Source organism: Panulirus ornatus, chromosome 45 (genome assembly GCF_036320965.1).
Source record: "Panulirus ornatus isolate Po-2019 chromosome 45, ASM3632096v1, whole genome shotgun sequence".
Classification (NCBI taxonomy): Eukaryota; Metazoa; Arthropoda; class Malacostraca; order Decapoda; family Palinuridae; genus Panulirus; species Panulirus ornatus.
Window position 1 is genome coordinate 8,248,952 of NC_092268.1, and position 26,427 is coordinate 8,275,378.

The 26,427-nt window shown below is 40.3% G+C and overlaps 1 protein-coding gene across 3 annotated transcripts in view; it reads right to left on the reverse strand.

Annotated features, from left to right (window-relative positions):
- Positions 1 to 24,359, reverse strand: part of LOC139762911 (rab GTPase-binding effector protein 1-like) — a 48,841-nt gene extending 24,482 nt beyond the window's left edge. The window contains exons 1-8 of one of the 3 annotated variants that reach the window (XM_071688163.1): positions 24,141 to 24,356; positions 22,126 to 22,251; positions 20,489 to 20,692; positions 5,817 to 5,938; positions 4,885 to 5,091; positions 2,915 to 3,121; positions 2,251 to 2,394; positions 909 to 1,059 (exon numbers count right to left, since the gene is read on the reverse strand). In XM_071688163.1, coding sequence (XP_071544264.1) covers positions 909 to 1,059; positions 2,251 to 2,394; positions 2,915 to 3,121; positions 4,885 to 5,091; positions 5,817 to 5,938; positions 20,489 to 20,692; positions 22,126 to 22,251; positions 24,141 to 24,189 — 1,210 coding nt within the window. In that variant the 5' untranslated portion in view covers positions 24,190 to 24,356. Of the gene's footprint in view, positions 1 to 908; positions 1,060 to 2,250; positions 2,395 to 2,914; positions 3,122 to 4,884; positions 5,092 to 5,816; positions 5,939 to 15,766; positions 15,939 to 17,190; positions 17,264 to 20,488; positions 20,693 to 22,125; positions 22,252 to 24,140 lie in introns of those variants that run through there. The other 2 variants (XM_071688164.1, XM_071688165.1) reach the window with 2 other exon arrangements.
- Positions 24,360 to 26,427: the final 2,068 nt, after the last annotated feature.

Here is a 26,427-nt window from a genome sequence, read left to right on the forward strand (position 1 = left end):
GTTTTAAAAAATTTCTGAATACTTTCTGTCATAAAGCCATCATATGTACTTTATGTATTATTCATAGCAGCTTAGGATTTACAATGCTGATGTGGATGTGGGGGTTTGGTTCTCCAGTTTATATCCATTCAGTAGGGAAAGTAAATACTGTGGTACAAGTATGGATAAAAAGAATACAAGGGATAACCATAAGCAAAACCCTTTGTCTTGAGGTAGAGTATGTAAATAATCTCAAAAAACTATATAAAGCAAACACTCTGCGTTCATCCTTAATCATCTTTAACTTAGAAAATTCTTAAAGTCCATCTTTTCTATGTACCGCAAGCTGACTACGGACAGGAGCTGCAGCCATAATGCCATAATAGTCCTGTAAATCACTCTACTACTTTTCACAGACGTAAAGTTGCAATAAATAAGAATCTAGCAGCTTACTGAGCAACTATATATTCACCCAATATGGAAAATGTAAAATCTAGTGTTTTCAGCATCACCATAAAACTCAATTTCAACTAAAGCATCCACGACAGGTATTTTTGCTATTAATGCTAGGCAAGCTGAAAGTGCAAAGAAGCTTCATTACATCCATTTCTACTTTCAACTTGGAAAATGGACAATTTATTTTCCAACTAATCAGGCCAATGGTATGAACTAAAACTAATCTCAGTGACCAAAATGATCCACTGCTAAAGAATGAGAGTTCAACAGAGGACTACATTATATATAATCTTCATGATTTTTTCTGTGTTATGTACATGAACAACACTGTCTGCTCCACACGCCTCTTGGACTCATTAATACTTGTATCTATTTCCAGCTGCATTAAAGGCAAGAATATAAGCATCATCCTCCTGGTGGTAGAAAGTACAATGGGTATTACTACGTACTGATTTCAAACTGGTTGAATTTACCTTCCAATTTTCGTAGTTGGTCGTGTGTTAGGAGTGACCGCATTCGCCTCATATCTGCAAGGTGGTGTCGCTGTGCCTCAAGAAACTGATCATTAGCACGCTGCCAAGTGTGCTTTAAGTCTCTGTGTTGGCGACGCTCAGCCTCATAAGCCTGTGCAATAATGCTTATTACTGATCTTGTGTGTATAAGAAACTTATATAACTACCAGCTTTCTGTAATTATATGTTCATAAAAATATAGTTCTAGCTTATATAAAACATAGAGTAACCCCATGAATGAGCTGTGTTTGAAGAGATCCACCCATACAAATAAAGAAATGCTGTTAAAGTCATACAAGCATATCAAAGCTACACACACAGGCCAATAATTCATCAGATTAACAGAAGATGAAAAAGTGAGACAAACATAAACAGGCATACAGATGGACAGATAAACAAGAGGGCAATTAAAGACATACAAAGGGACTTTAAACAAACATAAAAATAAACATACAGGAATTCTAAACAAAACTATACAACAGTATATTACACAGTTAGAAAGATTTATTCATGTATTTATCCTTGTATTTGTCCTACATATGTCCCACTATTCATACATATCTCTCATTACTCTGCATTAAAAGCTGGGTGAGAAATCTCTTGAATATATATGCAACATAAATTCTATTTTTGTATTCATTGAGCCCCTTACAAGCTATCATATTAGTCTTGTCTTCTTCATACCTTGCTAAGAATGAATGAAAAAAGAAAAAATTCACAAACAAAAACTAAGGTTGGGTCAACAACCTCCCATTCAAAATGCCTTTAACCTTTTTATAAGAATGGTACCTCTTCAAGACACCTACGAAAACATATTTCTTTTAAAACATTACATATATATCACTATTTTCCACAATCATATAATAAAAGTGTTACCACACATATTTCTGTTGTTGTCTCCTGTAATCAAGCTGCTGTGAAAGCAATTTTTCAACAAGTATACTAAAACACGAAGAGGAAGCTTTAGATGTATAAGTAGTGCAATTATTTCCCTTTTCCTTGAAAAACCTCATCTTCATGGGAAATGACAATCAACTGGGTGCACTAAGAGAAATTCAAAAGGATATAAACATTGGTCTTGCTCAATGAATCAGTTATTGCACAAAGCAAAAGCTTTACATGGTTAGTTTTAGCACAATTGAGCTATGTGCGAGAAAGATTCTCTGCAACTGATCCATTACATGTAAATAAGAAGAGTTCCAAAATTTAAGAAACAGCAAGAAATTTAGGCCTTGACTTACACATCGAGCACATCTGTACACACTTCCTATCTATCTTCAATAAATAACTTTGTGATACATACTTGTCTCAGTTCAGTAAGTTGTGTGCGTAATCTGTCGACATCATCAGTGAGTGCTGTTTTCTGTGTATTAAGAATGGCTGTGTACAACTCCAAATCTGCTCTAGATGCCTTCTCAGCTTCCAAAGTACTGCTAACACCTTTGAGCTGAAAAAGTAATCAAATATAACGATAAAGGAGGAAACCAATGAAATGGTAACATATGAGATCGGAGTATCATCATGTTGCATGACAACCAAAAAGATACGTCCTAAACTCAGCCATCTTCAATTCAGAATCAGTTTGAATATGATTACATTAGGAAATATTGGGGCTGCAAATTTACTCTAAAAAACTGAGCCAACCTACAGGGTTAAGACATGGGAATCCAGTTCTGTAAATTAAGTCCTACAAACTGTCTAAGTGGCTTTGGATGTAAGTAGCATGTCTGTAATAATGTTTGACAAAGAGGAGAATAAATGTTGATGAAAGGCACATACTCTTTAAAGATAGGTAATTTTGAGTCTCCACATATCCCTGTCCTTCCATGCCTCCCTCACTTGCTAGCTAAGATGTATCTCATCAAATTGAAGTAATTCTGCACTTTCAAGAACCAAAGTACTCTAGATGTATATTGTATCACCTGCAACATGAATCATCATGCAACTATTGCTGTTAGCAAGCCTACCTTTTCATCAAGCTGTTGTACAACCTGTGCTGCATCTGTGCCCTGCAAGAGTGGAGCCACAACATCAGCAGTATGAAGCGCAGCAGCCTGCTGTGCCTCGTGTGCTCGTAACTGGGCATCCTGGGCACGGATTTTTACCTTCAGAGCCTGTATTTCCCCCTCCAGAGGTTCCACCAGGGACCGTAACAAATTAGCATCTTCCTGGGCCTAGTGGAGGAAAAAAGGTAATGAAACAAGTACAAATGTGGTGGTGGCTACATTCCTACATCACGGTAAAAGACCATACACTCTTCACAGAAAACTCAAGGCAAAACCTTAATACTGAACAAAACTGCAACATAAAAAAAAAAAGACATAAAATCCACAAGTGTTTTTGCGCTAGGGTAAACAGTTATCATCATGTATTATTCAGAGTCAATTCTCTCCGGCTGGAATGTTACTTTCACTTTTGTTTCCATACTTCCTCGCCTCTCACATTGGTATGTTCATTCCCTATTGCTAACACACTTACTTCCTCACTCTTCACCCTATGTCTATGTTTTTGCCTCCCACTTAACTTAAAACTCAGTTGCTGAATCACTGTTTATCAATTTCAAATCTCCATACTGCAAGATGGTGAATTCTCAATGTCTTACTTTTTGAGTATAATGTTACTTTCCTCATATCAACTTAACTCTATTTCTATCAGTTCAAAGTGAGGCGATATAGGTATATAGCTTTTCAGATATATCTAATAATTACTCAAGTTTTGTGGGTATAGATGAAGTCTTTTTTTGGCTATATGCAAGCATAATATTTGACAGACAATAAACAGGATGAATACTGAGCTGCCAGGTGGAATAAAAGGGTAATCATAGATCATAATCATAGAAATTATAATCACTTTTCTAGGACTAAACTTTTATGCAATTCAACAAATCATTTATTCCATTATCAAGGGAATTTGTGCCTGACTAACCATTAGACTGACATAAAGTTAAAAATTCACTGTGGAGAAATAAGAACTAGACGTTAAGGATCAAACTTCTGTAATCCACTAACAGTAACCAGAAAGCTTCGTATCAAGAAAATCAGTGAGCTTGGAGTTGTACCAAACTGTAGTGTATTCATCCTTCTGGATGGTATTCTGTGATTTCTGCCAGTTAGGTGAGCTTACTCAGCACCAAGCTATGAACACTCTTGTTATGTATTTTGATTAAGTCCATTTGCAGAAATCAGTAATTCTTCTATTGTTCCAATAAGCACAGAATTAAACTTGCAATTTTTGTACCTGAAATGCTCAGAAGATCAATACACTCTTAAATCAGCAAATATTGAATTAAGTAAGTCAAAATCTTACTTCTTATTAACTTCAGCAGCTCATATCTATTTGCCCTCTGCCAGTGGCCAGGGTGAGGCACTTAAAAGACTAAGAAAAAGCACCAGAGCTCACCAGTTATGGAGGCTCTTTTGCCATGGCCAAACCCTTGAGGGAGTTCCCAAAGGGAATAGGCATCAAAGATATAGATATACAGATGGGCAGATAGAATTTTCATCTAAGACACTTTAGCAAGAAGCTCTGTCTGCTGAACTGAATATCTTTTCCAACAATATTGCCATGGCTATCGATGCCAGTAAATAGCCTCCCTAGGACCCTTTCTCCAGGGGTTACTGTAGCTTCAAGGTTGTGATACAATCAGTAGCAAGGAAAAGATGGCCTCCTTTCAAAGGAAAAGTCCTTTAACAATACTATACTCTGATCATGCTACTTCACTGAAGGTCACTTTTCACTCACGGCATAACCCCTGCACACTTCATTTCCTCATGGCTACAAACATGTGTTCAGGAATGACTCTTCTTGCACTACCATTTCTAAGTTTGTAAATGTAGAAAAGATACATAGAATTATCAGTGCTTTAAAGCCATGAATTGTAATGAACTCAGCATCTCTGTTCACAAGTATGCAAAGCGCTTTACTGCCTGATACTTACCCTTTTCATACTCTCTTCTAAGTTCTCAGCATCCACCCCTGTCCCTCCTAAGGAAGGAGTTCCTATACCAGTGCCAGAAACGGTCTTTTCAGGGGTACTTAATGCAGATGGACTTAAACTGGGAACTTTCTTGGCCAAAGACTTTGTAACAGCTGACAAAACTCCTGGACTTAGTAAACTCTCACTCTTTGCTCGTATATCTGATTCCTGTGGGTAAGAAATTAACGACAATAGGATAATCTATTCTGAGATATCAAGAGTAATTACTCTGTCTATCTATTATCATTAATTCCACTCCGAATGCTATGAGGGTGGATTAGGTATACAATGCATTAAACTTTATTATAAATTGCCATATTTTTGCTGTGGAAGCGTGCTTCCAGATCCCCTAACTCTGCACATTACTGGCACAACTTAATAGGTCTCCACTTTATTTTGCAGAGATCTTCTAGTATATAACCCCCCTCCAAACCCTCAAAGAAGTCCTGTGTATGTCGACTATTCTGGGCAATCACTACAACAATAATACAATTTTCTCACACTTCAAAAACTTCAATTCTGTGACTAACTGAAATGACAATCAAAAAGAAATAAAAGATTTAAAGCTCCATCTCTGATAAAGGAAAAAGCTTAAGCTGTTGTATGCTTTACTAAGGCTGAATAATACATGTATAAGCTGGTAAGAAGCTTCCACAACAGTTGAACATAATAAAACACAAAGTTATGTACAATTTAAAATGTATTTTCCAAAGATATTCTGCATCACTCATGCTGATCCACTCACTGAACAAACCATATTTTTGTCATTCTTTCATTCATCAAATCCATACTTTTATCACAATGTACATCCTGTAAACAAGAACTAAAAGGGTAGCATCCATAATAAGCAGTAATCAATATTTTTCAGAACTGTTTCATGCTTCAACACTTACCTCAAGTTGCTTTTCATAGAGCCGACGATAATGTTGTTTTTCAGCTTCTAACCGTTCTGTAAGCTTTTTCAGCCTCTTAATCTCTCCCTCATAGCGGCCACCAACTGCATTTGCCACCTCCTCTGTAGAAAAAAAACAACAGTGAATGCAGTTCTCAGAAGAAAAGCTTAAATATTAGGTAAACAATTCCAGCCACGTAAGTTCATATACTATCACTGTGAAAAGTGGATAACTAAGGACAATGGTAATGTAGAAAAGTAGTAGCATTCTTGACAATGAATAAAAGTCATGGATAACTGAGAGTAATAAAAATCATGAGATAACATAAAAACATGTTGATTTGACTGTAATAATATGAACTGATCCACATCAGGGTACTTTACTCAAGTGGACTGTGACCAACTTCAACCTGGCAATTTCTGTCACCACCAGACCAAATCAGTTTACCGTTCCAAATCAAATGATATACCAGACAATGGTAGGTTTCAGCAAATTTCTAAACAAGGAAGGTCTCTCTTGTAATGGATGCACCTTATGCTCAAACCGTAACTAGCTAACAGGATTGTGCATGAGGCACAAGCACTTTCCGTCTTTGCACGGAACAACTTTTATGTTATTTCAATGCACCTGATCATTTACAAGTACCATGAATTATTTGTTTTATCTATATGCCACATATTTTCCATACCTACAGTAATCCAAATAACCACAAAAAGCTACCTATAAATAGCTACAAACTTCAAAATCAACACAAAGCTGTCAATAACCACAACAAACCCTCAGGAATTAAGACTCCCAATAACCTAAACAAATCATCAATTACCAAAACAGATTCTCAAAAAAATTTCAGTAACCATTTCTAGTAAAAATCACATTTACCAATCTATAATCAAAAAATTTTTCAACAATCAAAACCTACAAAACTAATAATAACATTAAATATCAAAAAGAAAAACTATCCACAACTGCAACAAACTACATATATCTAATCCATTCAGAAAATACACCATCATTTATGAAAAGTTAATAATAGGAAAACGATTAATAATCAAATCAAAACTAACACACCATCAATAACATCCAAAATCCACCATTACCATAAACCATCACCGACATATCAACCATAAATCATCCCTTTAAACACCAATACAGAACTAACTACAACGAATGAGCAGTTATCATTACATATCAATGCAGACCACATAAGATAACCTGACTATTAATAAATAAAGCTATCTGCAACCAGGAAGACTCAATAACAACATTTACAGCAAACCATGAATAACAAATTCAAGCTACCAACAATCAGACTCAGTTAGTATTCTTTCCTACAGCATTTCAACACAGCCACCCAGCAATGCCATTCTCTCACACTTCCTGGGATACGTGCATGCTGGCGAGAGATTCAATCATGTATATTGAGGTCACTGAGCTAGAGGATGAGAACAACCCGATTCACTCCACCACCAGGAAGATGTTATCATATGGAGCGTGTAGGGGAATAGACCTGCGACAAAGCCTCCTCTCTCCAGCCTTAATATGTGGCTGGGTTTATAGATGAAATAATTTGGATAAACTCAGCATAAGAAAAGTGCTAATAATTAAAGGTCAAGGATTATCCAAGGACTATTGAATGAAATCCAATTTATGAACTACAGTGGTTAAAGTAATGATTTCATAAAATTTATGTGAAGGAATGAATTCTAGAACATGATCATTTTGACAAAATATAGTGCTCAATGAAACTCTCATCACTGGAGAAATATAATGATCATGGACAAGCCATCGATGACAGATAAGTCATCACTAATAAAAGTGTGATTACAGATACAAAACAATATTCTATGACAAACTATCAATCAACAAGACATCAGTGATAAAATGGTCACCGCCAACACTCTACTCAATACTAATATTAAACGTCACTAATAAAAGTCTAGATAACATGGAATTTATTACTGGCAAGTTGCATATCATACAATTGGCATCAGAAACATTACACGATCACTTATATGTCATTATACAAGAATCACTAATGACCACAGTCGTCATAACCACAGTCATCACTACCACCACAGTGAGGACATATACACCACAGTCATCTCTACCACCAAAGGGATGACATATACACCACAGTCATCAATACCACCACAGGGATGACATACACCACAGTCATCACTACCACCACAGGGATGACATACACCACAGTCATCACTACCACCACAGGGATGACATATACACCACAGTCATCACTACCACCACAGGGATGACATATACCACAGTCATCACTACCACCACAGGGATGACATACACCACAGTCATCACTACCACCACAGTGATGACATACACCACAGTCATCACTACCACCACAGTGATGACATACCCCCACAGTCATCACTACCACCACAGGGATGACATATACACCACAGTCGTCACTACCACCACAGGGATGACATATACACCACAGTCATCACTACCACCACAGTGATGACATACCCCCACAGTCATCACTACCACCACAGGGATGACATACACCACAGTCATCACTACCACAACAGTGATGACATACACCACAGTCATCACTACCACCACAGGGATGACATATACACCACAGTCATCACTACCACCACATTGATGACATACACCACAGTCATCACTACCACCACAGAGATGACATACACCACAGTCATCTTGGATGACATATACACCACAGTCATCACTACCACCACAGGGATGACATATACACCACAGTCATCACTACCACCACAGTGATGACATACCCCCACAGTCATCACTACCACCACAGGGATGACATACACCCACAGTCATCACTACCACCACAGTGATGACATACACCACAGTCATCACTACCACCACAGGGATGACATACACCACAGTCATCACTACCACCACAGGGATGACATACACCACAGTCATCACTACCACCACAGTGATGACATACACCACAGTCATCACTACCACCACAAGGATGACATACACCACAGTCATCACTACCACCACAGTGATGACATATACACCACAGTGATGACATACACCACAGTCATCACTACCACCACAGGGATGACATATACACCACAGTCATCACTACCACCACAGGGATGACATATACCCCACAGTCATCACTACCACCACAGTGATGACATATACACCACAGTCATCACTACCACCACAGTGATGACATACACCACAGTCATCACTACCACCACAGGGATGACATACACCACAGTCATCACTACCACCACAGTGATGACATATACACCACAGTCATCACTACCACCACAGTGATGACATATACACCACAGTCATCACTACCACCACAGGGATGACATATACACCACAGTCATCACTACCACCACAGTGATGACATACACCCACAGTCATCACTACCACCACAGGGATGACATATACACCACAGTCATCACTACCACCACAGGGATGACATATCACCACAGTCATCACTACCACCACAGTGATGACTTTACACCACAGTCATCACTACCACCACAGTGATGACATATACACCACAGTCATCACTACCACCACAGTGATGACATAACCACAAGTCATCACTACACCACAGGATGACATATACCACAGTCATCACTAGCACCACAGTGTGAACATTAATACCACAGTCATCACTACCACCACAGGATGACATATACACCACAGTCATCACTAACCACCACAGGGATGACATATACACCACAGTCATCACTACCACCACAGGGATGACATATACCACCAGACATTAACATATACTACACATATGACATCCCCAGTCATCACTACCACCGTGATCCACGTCTCACACAGTGAGACTACCCACGTATCTACCAACGGACATACACACAGTCTCTACACAAGGATGACATACACCACAGTCTCATACACACAGGATGATACACCAGATCACTCACAGGAATACCACAGTCTCACTCACCACGGAGCCCAATCATCATACCACCGAAATACACACGTACATACACAAGGATACATCATCACCCAGGGTGCTCACCACAGCCACTACACCACAGGTGACCACTCATACCACACAGTGATACCAGTCTCATCAAGTCACCACAGTATCATACACACAGTGTAATACAAGTCATCACTACCCACAGGATCATACCACAGTCACACTACCCACCCAGATACTACACAGCTCACTACACCCAGATCATACACACATCATCTGATATCCCAGTCATACACACAGAGACACACAGTATATACCCAAGGAGATACCCAGTATCACACACACGAGATACACCCATCTCACACCAAGATGACATACACCCGTCATCACCACAATGAATACAATCATCACACACCCAGGGATATCCCACGTCACACACCACCACAGGGAGACATACACCACAGTCCATACACCACAGATGACATACCCACAGTCATCATACCCCACAGATGAATACACACAGTATCACTACCACCAGATGATACCACAGTCACACTACCACCACGGAGACATTCACCACAGTATCACTACCACAGAGACATATACACAGTCATCATACCACCACGGGATGACATACACCACATCATACTACACCACAGTGATGACATACACCACGTCTCATACCACCCAGGATGCTCCACACACACTACACACAGATGACATTACCACAGTCATCACTACCACCACAGGATGACATACCCACAGTCACATACCACCACAGGATGACAATACACCACAGTCATCACTACCACCACAGGATAACATACACACCACAGTCATCACTACACCACAGGATACACACCAGTCATCACACCCACAGGGATACTACACCACAGTCATCACACCACCACAGGGATGACATACACCACAGTCACACACCACCACAGGATGACATACACCACATCATCACACCACCACGTATGACTACACCACAGTCATACACCCACGGGATACATACACCACAGTCACATACACCACAGGATCATACACCACAGCATACTACCACCACAGATACATATACACACAGTCATCACTACCACCACAGGATGACATTACACCACAGTCATCACTACCACCACAGGGATGACATATACACCACAGTCATCACTACCACCACAGTGATGACATATACCACAGTCATCACTACCACCACAGGGATGACATATACCACAGTCATCTTGGATGACATACACCACAGTCATCACTACCACCACAGGGATGACATATACACCACAGTCATCACTACCACCACAGTGATGACATATACACCACAGTCATCACTACCACCACAGGGATGACATACACCACAGTCATCACTAGCACCACAGGGATGACATATACACCACAGTCATCTTGGATGACATATACACCACAGTCATCACTACCACCACAGGGATGACATACCCCACAGTCATCACTACCACCACAGGATGACATACCCCACAGTCATCACTACCACCACAGTGATGACATACACCACAGTCATCACTACCACCACAGGGATGACATATACACCACAGTCATCACTACCACCACAGTGATGACATACACCACAGTCATCACTACCACCACAGGGATGACATACACCACAGTCATCACTACCACCACAGTGATGACATATACACCACAGTCATCACTACCACCACAGGGATGACATACACCACAGTCATCACTACCACCACAGTGATGACATATACACCACAGTCATCACAACAGACACGAAACATATCACAATACTTCGTTCACTTCCCCAACATGAGCGATGGGGCTCACGTGCGTGCCCAGCGGGGGTGTGGGAGGGGCACGAAATACACCAGCACGCACACGAATACAACAGCCACGGTGGGGCACGCGCGCGTGCGTGTGTATAATACAACAGCGATGTATTCCTCCACTGTATACGTCAACTGGAGAGACAGACTGAGACTGCATGACCTTCTCTGCATGAATGCGCGGAATTGAAACCGCTCCGGACATGGCAAGATTTATATACATATATATATAAATTACCGGGCGAGATACGAGGCGTCCATACAAGGCTACAGTCACCCCACTTTTTTAGCAGTGGGGAGGAAGGCCCTGGTCCAGGTAGGGAGCAGGTACGTGGGTGTGTATTGGGGCCCCTGCTCACAATGGTGGATGAGGGAGAGAGAGACGTGTGGACTCGCAGTGTGTCTCACTCACTCCATGAGCCAGCCAGCCAGCCAGCCAGGGTACCAACCTACAGCCACTAACTAGCCAGCCAGCCACTAAGCCAGGGTTACCAACACACAGACAGCCACTAGAGAGCCACTAGCCAGCCAGACCCCACAGGTTGGTGAGCGCTACTGCACCACCCCCACCTGCACATGTGTCCTTCCTCTTCCTCCACCCACCCACCCAGCCCCATCGTACTATGTCTTAACGACTGTATTACTCATTTGCTCCCACCCCTTACCACCAATTCAGAGGTGCCTCATCTTAATCACATCACAAGGGGCCTAACTAGGCCTATCCTCACAAGGGAGCGCCATGAACCACACGACACACGAGAGTGTGAAGAAACTAGAGCCACACTGGTCTTACCTGGGGTTCATCAGCACTGATCTAACCTCACAAAAGTACAGTTCAATCAATACATTTCACCTCTGCTCAGCGGTCAATACAGAATACTTCAACATTTCACCTCTGCTCAGCGGTCAATACAGAATACTTAATGGCTATTTGGAGGTTACCAAATGGACATTCCAGTCCGTACGACCCACACAGTAAAATATATATACTTCTTTTTTCTTTCCTTTCCTTCACACTTCGTCAATGTACACATCTAGTGTAACACGTAGACCAGTTCTCCCCTTGTGACTACACTCGAGTCATTACTGGTACTTCATGTAACGAGACTGAGTCACTGTTTTCCCCCAAACCCACACCAATTTCATTACAGACACCAAAATTATCCCCCCTCCTCCCTGCTGGCTTTGTGAGCGACCCCAAACACTTTTTTTTTTTTCCCTCATACGCGATTCTCTTGAGAGCACATATCCCTCACTGTGGTTGAACGGCTTTGCTCTTGAGTGAACAGCAAACTCCAATATATATATTTTTACCTCCCTTCTCTCACATACGTCCACACGAATGGCCTACCTACGTGGCACGAGCCTGGGACATTAAGACACACACACCTGGGGGAGGAGGAACCCGCACACGCACACACCATATTGCTGTACTCACCACCTCCAAACTGCCTCCTAAGCCTCGCCCACATATCTCCAAATATCCAACTCATCGTTCAGCAATCTGACGATTTACGATGAGCGCTACCGAACTCGAACCTCATCTTTGCGCCATGAACTGTCAACTATGTGGAAAAAAAATTTCAAAAGCTACAGCAAGGAGTGGAATTGCACCACCCAAAAAAAATATTCCATCAGCACAAAATGCGCGCGAGTTAACTTACCGTGAGCTATAACCTTCGACGGTGCACAGCTGCTGGCGTAGTTACGATCAACTGCCGGCAGTCTGAAATGACGTAATCCAGAGGACTTAACTACTACACACTAGTTTTGGGGGGCTTTTAACTATTGCCCTTGGGGGTTTACAGACGACAGTCATTCGTTTCCAATGCCTCGTGGGTCATTAAGGGAGACGTAATTGGTCCCGTATGATGAACACTTCCATTCTAAGTTCATGGACCCTAATTGTCCCTCTCTAGGTAACGAGCGACCCGCAATTAATCCCGGTTTGTTGTCTCCTGGTTAACGAGGGCGTCCTAACTGCTGTCCTTTGGCCAATGAGAGGCCCTAGTTTTCATCTGATGAACGAGGGGGGCCAACCGCTGCCCTCTGGGATATGGGGGGCCCCAATTGTTCCCTTCTAGGTAAGGATGGGCCCCACTCATTGCCCTCTGGGTAACAGACCCTGACTGTTGCCTTATGGGTACCGAGGGCTCCAAATGGTGCCTTTTGGGGTCCTGAGGGCTCCAAATGGTGCCTTTTTGGGTCCTGAGGGCTCCAAATGGTGCCTTATGAGTCCCGAGGGCTCCAAATGGTGCCTTTTGGGTCCTGAGGGCTCCAAATGGTGCCTTTTTGGGTACTGAGGGCTCCAAATGGTGCCTTTTGGGTCCTGAGGGCTCCAAATGGTGCCTTTTGGGTCCCGTGGGCTCCAAATGGTGCCTTTTGGGTCCTGAGGGCCCCAAATGGTGCCTTTTGTGTCCTGAGGGCTCCAAATGGTGCCTTTTGGGTCCTGAGGGCTCCAAATGGTGCCTTTTGGGTCCCGAGGGCTCCAAATGGTGCCTTTTGGGTACTGAGGGCTCCAAATGATGCCTTTTGGCTACTGAGGTCTCCAAATGGTGCCTTTTGGGTACTGAGGGCTCCAAAAATGCAAGAGAACAAAGAGAATTATTGGTGCAGGGGGGGGAGTGGTAAAAGGTAGTGATGACGAGATGCAATGAGTATTTTGAAGGACTGTTGAATGTGTTTGATGATAGGGTGGCAGACATAGGGTGTTTGGACCAGGTTGGTATGCAAAGTAAGAGTCACAGAGTAGTCTGGTGAAGAGATGGAGAAAGCCTTACATGAAATGAAATAAGGCAATGCAGCTGGAGTGGACACTAATGCAGTTGAATTCTTTAAGAAAGGAGGTGACTGTGTTATTAACTGGTCAGTTACAATTTTTAATGTAAGCGATCATGGCAACGGTTAGCAGAATGCATGTATAGTCCAAATGTATAAAGGCAAGGAAGATAAAGGTGAGTGTACCAGGCAAGTTATATATGGGAGGGTAGCGATTGCAAGGGTAAAGGCATGTACAGAACATCAGATTGAGGACGAGCAGTGTGGTTTCAGAAATGGTAGAGGATGTAAAAATCATGCGTTTGCTTTACAGAATGTGTGTAAGGAATACTTACAGAAAAAGATGGATTTGTATGTGGCATTTATGGATCTGGAAAAAGCACATGATAGGGTTGATTGCGGAAGGTCTTTAGAAGCAACGAAAAGTTTTTATCTAGGGCATAAAGCATGTGTGCTAACAGGAAGAGAGAAGAGTGAATGATTCCAAGTGAAGGATGGTCTGCAGCAGGGGTGTGTGATGTCACCAAGGTTGTTTAATGTTTATGGAGGGATGATGAGGGAGGTGACTGTAAGAGTCTTGGAGAGAGGGGCAAGTCGGCAATCTACAGGGAATGAGAGGGTTCTCCAGAAGTTGGTAACTGAGTCTGGAAGTGTGCGTAAGGAGGAAGTTAAGACTAAAAGTGAATAAAAGCAAGGTAATTAGGTGTAGCAGGGTTGAGGGACAGGTTAGTTTGGGTGTGAGTGTGAAAAGAGGAAAACTGCAGAAGTGAAATGAGAGAGATGCCTGGACATGGACATGTCAATGATTGGAAGAAGTGAAGGTAAGTCATAGGCTGGGTGGGGGTGCAAAGGTTCTGGAAGTGCTGGGTAGTTAAAACTCTATATTCTATTTTGCCTTTTGAATAATCACATACAATAAAAGTAATCATAACCTCATCAAGTTCCACCGAGAGTAATTAACTGCTTTTTTACTGATACATGATATTCTTACGCCTGCTATATACGTTTTCCTCTCCTAACCTTGAAAACTGCCCCTATACCATCAGATGACTTGCGACAAATACTAAAAGTGCTCGAAGTATCCTGTAATCAGAGTCTGGGTGATAATGAACACATCTCACTCCCTTGCTGGATGCCTAGAGAAACAGCTGTGTCAGAATAACTAACCAATGTTCAAAAGAGTACAGGAATGGTTAGGTGCAAAAAATATAAAAATACATTCCCTGACATATACTTTCCAACAAGGGTCCTCAAGTTACCATGTAAAAAATTCACCTTCAATTCATACCCAAGTGTTAGTGTCTCGATGAAAACAAAAGAGACACTGCTACACAAAACCACATTTACACAGTAACATTATTGTACCCCAATACTCTGCAACATAAAATTAGACCTACCTGAAGAATTCAGGTCATCTGGAGTAAACAGACGGGTAAATGTCCGTGACACACTTTTCAGAAGTTCGTTACTGTTGATACGATTCTCCATCTTTGTGGGCTTCATTGCCTGCTACCACAAGTGTCTTTTAACAAATGAGGGGCACATCACTAAAAAGTAACTCTCTCACCACTGAAATAAATATGTTATTGTCACCAGTACTACAACACTATGTGCAACACTAAGGTAACAGCACTTAATGATGGAATGAAACACAACTATGTCATCAGCCTAGTAACATCAATACAAACATGTATATGTACCACTAGGCATCATCCCAATACCAAACCAACAAACATCATCTATATGAGCACTAAAACCAAAGATAAAATCACTGCAGTAATGCACACACCAATGTCATCAATGTAACACCTAAATAGCGGATGTCATAACATCAAAACAACATATTTCAACCCTATAACTTCTAAACACAAGATGTCATCACATAACATTATAACAACAGATGTCATCACTATAACATCAAAACAATGGAAGTCACAACAGATGTGATCAATATAGCACCAAAACAACAGATGTCATCACAAGGACACCAATACATTAGACGTAATCACTGTAGCACCAAAATGACGGATGTCATTAAAACTCACTAGAACACCAAAATATTAGACGTAATCACTGTAGCACCAAAATGACGGATGTCATCAAAACTAACACCACACACAACAGATGTTCTCATCACTCTCATACCAAAACAAGAATCCTATCAACACTGTAACGCCACAGGCTAACGCCATAACACCACAAACTAATGTCAGCACCACTGTAACACCACGACAACAAGTATCATCGCTACTGCATCATGAAAACATCAAATGTCATTTTCACAGCAACATCAAAATAGATATCACCGCTAACACCAAAACAATACATGACATCATCATTTTAACATCAAAACAACTGATGCATAACCAGCACAAGAGAACTGTACATGCTAATATTAAACCAAAATACTTTATTGCACTATCAACACGAACTCCAAACCACTACAAGGATCACAAGCACAGCAACATAAAATATGTCACTATCATGGTAACGACACATTACAAGTGCTATGACTAATAACAGACAATCATCGTGGTACACAATAGCAAACTTTATCACAACATAACAGCACATCATTACTGGTGACACCACATCCATTATTTCTAATGTAACAGCAAATCATCATTACTAACATCACTTCTCACAGTGATAATGCAATACATTACACAATATGGATCTCACAACCCCAACAGAACTAAATGACTCAACATAAGATCATAAAATAACATCATTAACATGACACCACAACATGACAAATATCATTACAACGACTGTACACAAACCCTGTGCCCCTTCCCCAGCACAAAGAAATCCTTCTCACAGTAACACTACAACAACACATCTTAAGTGTTCCCACAAGACAACTGATTGCCAAGATGACAACTACAATAAGCAATCTGTAGTGACCCTACTATCACTGGCTACCTACTATCATGTGTCTTGTTATCAAGTTATCACCTGTATCTGACAGAATCCTGATTACCAGTTATCTAATGGGCTGGCAGGCATCAGGAGGGTAATGTCTAGTATCAAGCGACGGATAAGCTTCCAATTCATATTCAGTCACTGCGTACTCATGTATGTAATTACCTACATGTACTGTACAGGGTGGGAATTTTACACTTGTGAGGCCTCATCTCTTGAACATTTTCTATCATAGAAATTCTAAAACATATATGCTGTCCACATCTATAATTTCATCATATATTCTATTCTATTCATCCACTACTCTTATACTATAAAAGTATTTCTCTATATCTTTTCTATCAAGTTTCTTTCTTCATTTCACCTAATGACATCTGTTTCTTTTCAGAAATTACTTATTTGTAATCACCTATTTGTACTCAAGCAAGGGTATTTTACACACGTAGGGCCTTATCTCTTGATATAATTACCCACTTACAGAGTGGAAGGGGAGTTCTACACTCATGGGTCCCTATTTCTTCAACTTTCTCTATTACCATATTCCTTTTTGAACTTTTGCTTGCCATATGCATCAATCCACCACTCTTTTACTAAAGAAGTACCACTTTGCATTTCTAACAGGTTTCTTGCTTGATTTCATGTTATGGCATCTGGTTGTTCTATCTCTGGGTCATTCAAAGAGCTATTCACAGCTGACACCATTTAACGGCTGAAAAACTTTAATGGTTGTGATTATCTCACTCCTTACTCTTTCCCATAGTAGACATATTTGAGGCCTCTAGTCTCTCACTAAAATGCAGCTCTCTTAATACTGGTTTTATCTTTGTTACCCTCCACTAACCTCTCTCTATTACTTCTGTAAGCTTCTGTAAGTGTGGCGACGAGCATATTTTCATTTCAGGCTAATGTATGATGCGAACAGTATGCTAAATATTTTCTATGTACTTGAATGCTCTTAAACTTGTCAGGGTGAGCAGTTTGTCCCCTTCACAATTCTCTCAAAGTTAGATCCAAGTCGATTCCTGAGTATCTCCCACGCACAGATTCTTGAAGCTCATTTTCCACAAGGTAATGTATCTCTATACTGAAGCCTTCTTTCATTGTATACTAATCCTATTATTCTGTATTTACTCAGGATGAATTTCATCATTCAATGCTTTCCAAGACTTCTTCTCCATTCTATCTCACTGGTGTTAGGGATATAGTTGGACTGGATTATAGAATTTTGGTTTAGAGGCCAAGCACTGGAGCTTCTAAGGCTATTCAGTGCATTAGAGCAAGTGTCTTCCACTGTGAAAACACATCTGAACTTGTCCCCATCAAGAATAATTTCCCTCAGGGTTTTTGTCTAGTCTCCTACACTCTTCCTCCATTACATCAATGATTTCCTCTCGTCAACAGCCAAATGCATTCATGAGCTATTGTCTCAAACCTGCATTGCTCTACTTCCTTCAAATCCACTCCAACTCCTCTTACTCAGAGTAATATGCTTTTTGTATAAACACAACTTCCTCTATAAACTCAAATTTGGATGACATATCCCAGTTATAAGGTTAGAAATTGGGTTCAATACCTCTAAAACCCAATTTCTATCCATCTCTCTCTGTAACAACCTCTTAAAACTTTCCCCATCACTTTTGATGGATCTGTTATTCCATTATTAAGTCTTTAATTGTCAACTAAACAGGTATACTTTTTGTTATATGTGCGCTATATCTTTTCAAAGAAAACAGAGTTTGGATTTGTGATTTAAAGTAGATGGATGAGTAACTCTGCTAAATGTTTGCAAACATCATACAATGTATCTACAGAAGTATGGGGAAAGATTCAATAAAATCACTCATCACCATTTCTAAAAGAAATACACCTCCCTACCTTCAAAAGAATTTTGTTTCACAAGATTGATTTGTCCAACTGTTGCTTCTTACAACATGCAAAGTCTAGTAAGGGAGAAAGAACAACATCAGTTTCTTTTTTGAGGATAATCTATTCTGATTACCTGTACTGCGATATTGGCTTACAGCTGGATCAAAATGGGCATATTTTATGCAAATACACTTGCAATATAAGCCTCAACCAAACATAACATTCATACAGCGAGACAGCTCTTTTGGGGACTTACGTTTTATAACTTAGGTCCTTCATATCAACGGTTAGCAATGAACAAAGATGCTCAGTTCCTAGGGAGGACATGCTATCCTACAGCCCATGATCATATAACATCAGCAATAGCATAACTTATATGAAAAGATGAGGAAAATCCATCAAAAACACAGAAATGGCAGGCCACATAAAGAAATCATTAATCCCTAACGATAACAATAATACTGTATCCTATTCACCAGGGTGGACACAACCCACCCTACTCTATATTACTACTGTCCTTCATTTGTCATTATTCTTTCCAAAATTTCACCATTCTCTCCCTCACAAAAGTTTTACACTTGTGTAGCTATATTTTTTGTACTAGATTCTGCTACAACTGTAGTGGTTAACATACTGAACTGATGCATCAATGGTAACTGTATCAAATCACATACTAATTGGGAATATTCCTATTATTCAAACAATCAAGGAAAAAAGATTTACAAAAAGTAAATCTACAAAAATATGAGTAAAAAAAATGTCCTACATTTCCAAGGAAATTTTCAGTCGTTACACAACAAAAAGAGAAATATGTAAAGCAAATATGATTTTTGAAAAAAGGCCTCATCACAGTTAGAAAAAACTTTCTCTTCCACACGAAAAAACAATCTACTTGTTGATTTGTTCAACAAAGGGCTCAGACATCACTGATGTACCTGCCTGTTACAAGAAGCGATAGGCAAAGAAGCACCAGAGTAATATCAACCCTCATGTAAACTCACCAGTTCGTATGGTTTACTGTCAAATAATTGCAAATGCTTTTCTAGTGCTTGTAACAGAAAATTATGTTTTCAACAGATTATCTACCCCACACGACCAGCAATGTAAACTGGTAAACTATGTGCCCTGAAAATAAGAAAAGTTATACAAACTGGCTAAAACAAGGTGGAACAACTGGAAATTGGGTTGGGAATGAGATAGTGACTTTATGCACAGCAATTGAATGGATATGGCAATGTTATAAGGCTATAGGATACTGGTTAATGACTAAACTTCTCTGCCAACCTGCGCATTTGGAGTGGCAAATTGCCTTGGCTAAAATCACTTACCCTTCATAAGTTGTTGTACAGTAGCAATCTCCTCCTGACACTTGCGTTGCTCAACAGCAATATCATTCTCAGCGGTGCACTGAGCAATGGTAACAGCACTGTGTGCCTCTTCCAGATCTGCTTGTAGCTGTCTGATCTGAGCCCGCAGCATCTCTACCTCAGTCTCCACTGCAGTGCTCTGCTCAAGGTGCAACCTCAACTCCTCTGTATCGAAAACTTCTTGAAAATTATGTGTTCCAAACATCCCCTCACATTCACCTATTTATGTCTCACCCACAAATTTTGAATCATTACCTCTCCTATGTTCACTTATATCTTTTTACATCCTTTTGTCATTTTTCCCACAACAATCCTACAAATGTTTTTCCCATACTTCCTACAAATGTTTTTCCCATACTTCAATCTCAGTCCTTTACTGAGCAGCCTAAAACCTCACTGTGAATTTCTCAAATAGCAACTTAGTATGTGACTGTCATACATTAATCATTATACCCTCTAAATCTTGATATAATCCATACTCCTAATCCATCTGTCGCATTTTATCAAGTACAGTATATCCTTTCCTAAATTCAAAGCATGCCAGCATATGAGGAATTTTTAACATTCCAGCGGTAGCACCTGGGTTGGCTGTTTTCTAATTTGGGGGATTACGGTTTCATTGAGGCATTTAAACCATGTTCTTTAGTGTATATCAGAATAAGGTATGTAATAGCTGACGATCCTTTACTTTCATCCAGGACTCAAGTGAATTGCATGAATACCACCTTAATGATAAATGGGGCTATGAATTAAGCTTTGATTCAGAGGTACAATTTTGGTCATTTAGCTCTCCTTTATCTTAAATTATTGAAATACTTCAAATAACTACCACCATTCATCACTAATTACCACTACTAGTACACAATACAGTAATTGACTAATTCACACTGCATCATCAAACCTTTACTTCAACTCTTCGTTTAACTTATTTCAATATTCTTTAAAAAAAAAAAGTCTGCCTCTTGTCTACCTTGTATCGTTGACCACACTTTCTCGAATCATCATTCTGCCACCCTGTGACCTAAAATTTGCAGTCTCCACAATGCAAGCCCACTGGTGATTTGCAGCAACGTACACAAATTTGGAAATCAGACAAATCTAATACAAATACAATCTTCATAAAAATCCAAAAAGCTTTCATTATAATCTCATTTCTCATACTGACTGCATTTTCCAAATAGGACATTTGTCCCCAACTCATTCCTCTGTAGCATCTATCTCACCATCACAATGTTTTCACATTCTCTTTTAACAACCGAAAATATGTAATATTGTACATTACATATTGTACAATATGTAATATTATACATTCATACTAGAACAAAATAATTCACAATCTTTCAAACATTCATTTACTCCTTGACATATTACCCAATAATCCCTCTTTTCTCTTCATCCTTAATTCAGCCTTCTGGTATCACTCATTCTAATCAAAAATAAATCCCTCTGTACTACATACAATATATATCCACCTTCTTTCAACAATATTCTGATATGACATGAAAATGGTTAAGTCACATAACGTATGGGAATGTGGAATATCATGTTTCCTCCTTTCTCCTTTCTTACCCCATCACTTTCCATTCCAAGCTCCTTACCTTCCTTTTGGAGGTATAGCTCCTTAAGCTTTGCACGGCGATGACCAAAGTCTTCCTCAATGCGCGCATGTTCTTCAATGAGTTTTTGCTCTCTTTCTTCAAGACTCTTCACTCGGGTCTGCAGCTCTGAAACCAAGTGACACCGTAAGTTACTCACACTTCTAGCTTTGATAAAATTTAGGTTTAACGAAACAAACTCATTCATGAGAAAATCCTGAAAACCTACTAAAAAAATTCCAGCAATTATCTGTACCAACAATTTGGCTACAAGGACAGGCATCACTTCTTTTGCATGAAAAGCAAGCATAAATACATCATATAATTAACTGTAAATATGCTAACATTATCATATTCAAATAAGACCAAGTTTCATTCACACTAACTAGTAAACTATGGTAAGTGGTTAACATCTAATCTGTGCTCAGACAGGAGACCACACAGCCCTAGGTAATTATACGAGCATCAAGCCTTGCTAGAATCTGGCAATTATTTAAGGAGGCATTTGAAACACAAGGAAAATGTGTCGTTCAATGAATACAAAAAAATCTTATTAACTGCCTGACCTGCAATTAAGACCAGATATATTTTCTTCAGTTTCCTCCAATGACTTGTACAGCTACAAATTACAGTGTTTCGTTTAGAGATAAAAGTGGCAGACACTCATGGTATCCAAAGAAAAATACTCAATCTGTGATCAAAATGACAAAGATATTGTCTTTACTAACAATCAAATAGATGTATCATTATACAAGATGCACACTCCCTAACCAAAGAAAAAGAGGTTCATAGACTCAAACTATATCTGCATTATGGAAAAAATCATATATAATGTATTACATATAAACCAATGGAAAAATTGTCTTTATTTTTTCCACAATGTGTGAGTTACACACTTTCTTTATACTTTATATACAGAGGTTTTTCTAATTGTATGAATTTCATAGCAAGTTATCCAAAATTTCCCTACATTCATATTCTTCACCACTACCACCTTAACTAATCATAAAATACAATACAGCGCTTCAAGGCACACAACATTTATCAAATTCTTTAATTTTCAGTGCGCAAAACAAAAAAAAAAATTTACTTTTGTCTATTCTGATGATTTCTACGAGTGCTGTACCTTCTTTTACGTTACTTTACCCCAGATTTCCCGTGATCTTCATGGCCCTCCCTACTATCAATTATCTATCACGGAATGCATATTCTCTTACTCATTTCTAACAGGTGTTAGTAATATATTGATAACAATACCAGTCTCCCAGAACTCCACACAAAAATGGAGTGGCAAGGTTAAACTGATGCGTTTACGAGAAGAATCCATTCATTACAATTACATCTGCGACGACATTGACAAAATTATTTTCATGACGACATGAACACCCATCATGTTCTCGTGTAACAAGATACCCATTAAACCTGTTACAAAGCTTTTTTGCAAGGCTAAGAATATATTACTATTTTACAAAGACAATTTCTAAAACATTGTCGTACAGTTAACAATATGGAACAAAATCGACTCATAAACATTAATAATAAACCACTTTAACTAATGTCTATTTAAGGTCTACGATGTTAAGGTGTGAAATCTATATTAAACCTTAGGGTAAAAATCTACCTTAAGGTTAGGGTATTTTGTTATCAATATGGAACAAAATCGACTTATAAACATTCATAATAAACCACTTTAACTAATGTTTATTTAAGGTCTACGATGTTAGGGTGAGAAATTTATATTAAACCTTAGGGTAAAAATCTACCTTAAGGTCAGGACAATTTATGCATCAACATGAGCCTAGTTCCCCCTAATCTCCTACCTCAACATGGCTACCCAGAGGAGAAAAAACAATTTAAAACAATTTATTGAGAGACACAACAAGGCTGGACAATAATAAAGACATTGATTGTATTTAAAAATTATTTGGCGTTGATGTCCAAACCCCCTGAGTGTCGAGGGGGACTTGAAGGGCAAGCCCCCACACACCCTCCCGGGGGGCTTGAGGCCCACCACTCACCCTCCACAGTGGCTCCTGAGCCTCCATCTTTGACCTCGGCCTCCTCCATGCTGCCCCTGACGTCCACAACTCCAACAAAATCGACACTAGTCAGCCATGGTGGCCAAGGGTGACATCTTCACACTCTGAAATCAGCTGCTCGAGGACCAGCTCTACCGGATGTCGCCACTGGGGCCGTCGACACCACCAGCTGGCCAATCACAATTCAGTTGAGGCTCAACTCGCGTTCTCATTAGTCCTCCCGCCCGGGACTCGGGTCTTCCGAGGGGTTTGAAGTGTATTGATTAGATGGGGTCATTTTATGTTGTTTACACCACAGGTCACAGGCTAATAACAGTTGACCTCATGAGTAATATTAATTCCCTTTAAGGATAAATAATCAGAAACCCAATGAACTCTTTAACGGACTCCTTAGATTACGTTAGGGTCACACAGCTTCACTACCCTAATGTATGTTGAAATGGTTCACGGAAATAAGTTTTATTTAACATTAAGAGAGTCTTATAATTACTTCTATGGCCAATTACTTTATTCTTGGAATAAAGATGACATCATTGCTTCATCATGTTCCACACATACATGTTTTAAACAGGTGTTAATCTCAACAGGTTTGGTCAAGTCAGGAAGAAAATTAAATATTTCAAATTATGTGTTTTTTAACAAACACTTAATTCGACCCTTATGCAGAAATGAGAAGACATATAAGAATCTACATTTAAATATCAATCAAACTGAACCATGAGTGAAGACAGGTCAAAAAAGGATAAAAACAGACTATGAGTAACTCATAAAAACATCCTAGCTACTGAAGGCTTATTTATACATTACTTATACCTTTAATGGTTAGGTTATTTTCGTGTATACGAGGCTGCTGCTTCCCATAGTTTTGTGGATATCATCCACACGATGAATGACCGTTGTGAAGACACACACCTCCATCTTTCCTACAACAGACAGGAGGAACAGCTGCATTAGCTGTGGGCCGTTTAACGCAACCATGTCTCGAACCCGGACGGGCCCGTACGTGGATTGTGATCACTTAACCATTACACTGTGTGTGTGTGTGTGTGTGTGTGTGTGTGTTTATTTGCGCAAAACAGAAACAAAAATACATTTCAGAGTTTCATTAAGTTTGTCTAGCTTTTTATTATTCCATTGAGCCATCATTATTGGAACTGGACCTTCATCAATCTGGAGAGGTTCTAAATCTTGTAAAATGATTATCAGATAATACGAGGCCCATAATTAGAACTAAATGTTTACCTAATATACATGCAAATGAACCAAAAGCATAAGCTAGGCACACAAACATGACGTGGAGCCTAGTAGTAGCAAATTACTCCCATAATCAGTGGCCACGTAGCCCTTATACCCATCACTCACAAGCCACAGACTCATTGACTCATCTTCCAACCTTCTTGCAAGCAAGCATGACTCACAGGCCCTCAGACTGGACGACCAGGGCAGCTCTTAAAAAGTCATTCGCTGACTGTTAAGGAAAAAGGCTGTCACATGATCGCCTGGGGACACCACCCGCCCACGGGAACCACTTCCTCTGTACATGACTGACTGTCTTCTAACCCTAACCCCCTCGACTACTAACCCCCCCCCCCACCTCCTACAGTAGCGTCATGTGACCCGCAACAGCTTCAGCCCCTTCTGCAGCAGCACCAGCAGCTTCAGTTCCTCCAGCAGGAGCAACATATGACTCTTGGCAGCTTCTATCTCCTCCAGCAGGAGCACCATGTGACTCTGGCAGCTTCTACCCCTCCAGCAGGAGCACCATGTGACTCTGGCAGCTTCTACCCCTCCAGCAGGAGCACCTTGCGACTCTGGCAGCTTCTACCCCTCCAGCAGGAGCACCATGTGACTCTGGCAGCTTCTACCCCTCCAGCAGGAGCACCATGTGGCTCTGGCAGCTTCTACCCCTCCAGCAGGAGCACCTTGCGACTCTGGCAGCTTCTACCCCTCCAGCAGGAGCACCATGTGACTCTGGCAGCTTCTACCCCTCCAGCAGGAGCACCATGTGGCTCTGGTAGCTTCTACCCCTCCAGCAGGAGCACCATGTGGCTCTGGTAGCTTCTACCCCTCCAGCAGGAGCACCTTGCGACTCTGGCAGCTTCTACCCCTCCAGCAGGAGCACCATGTGACTCTGGCAGCTTCTACCCCTCCAGCAGGAGCACCATGTGGCTCTGGTAGCTTCTACCCCTCCAGCAGGAGCACCATGTGACTCTGGCAGCTTCTACCCCTCCAGCAGGAGCACCTTGCGACTCTGGCAGCTTCTACC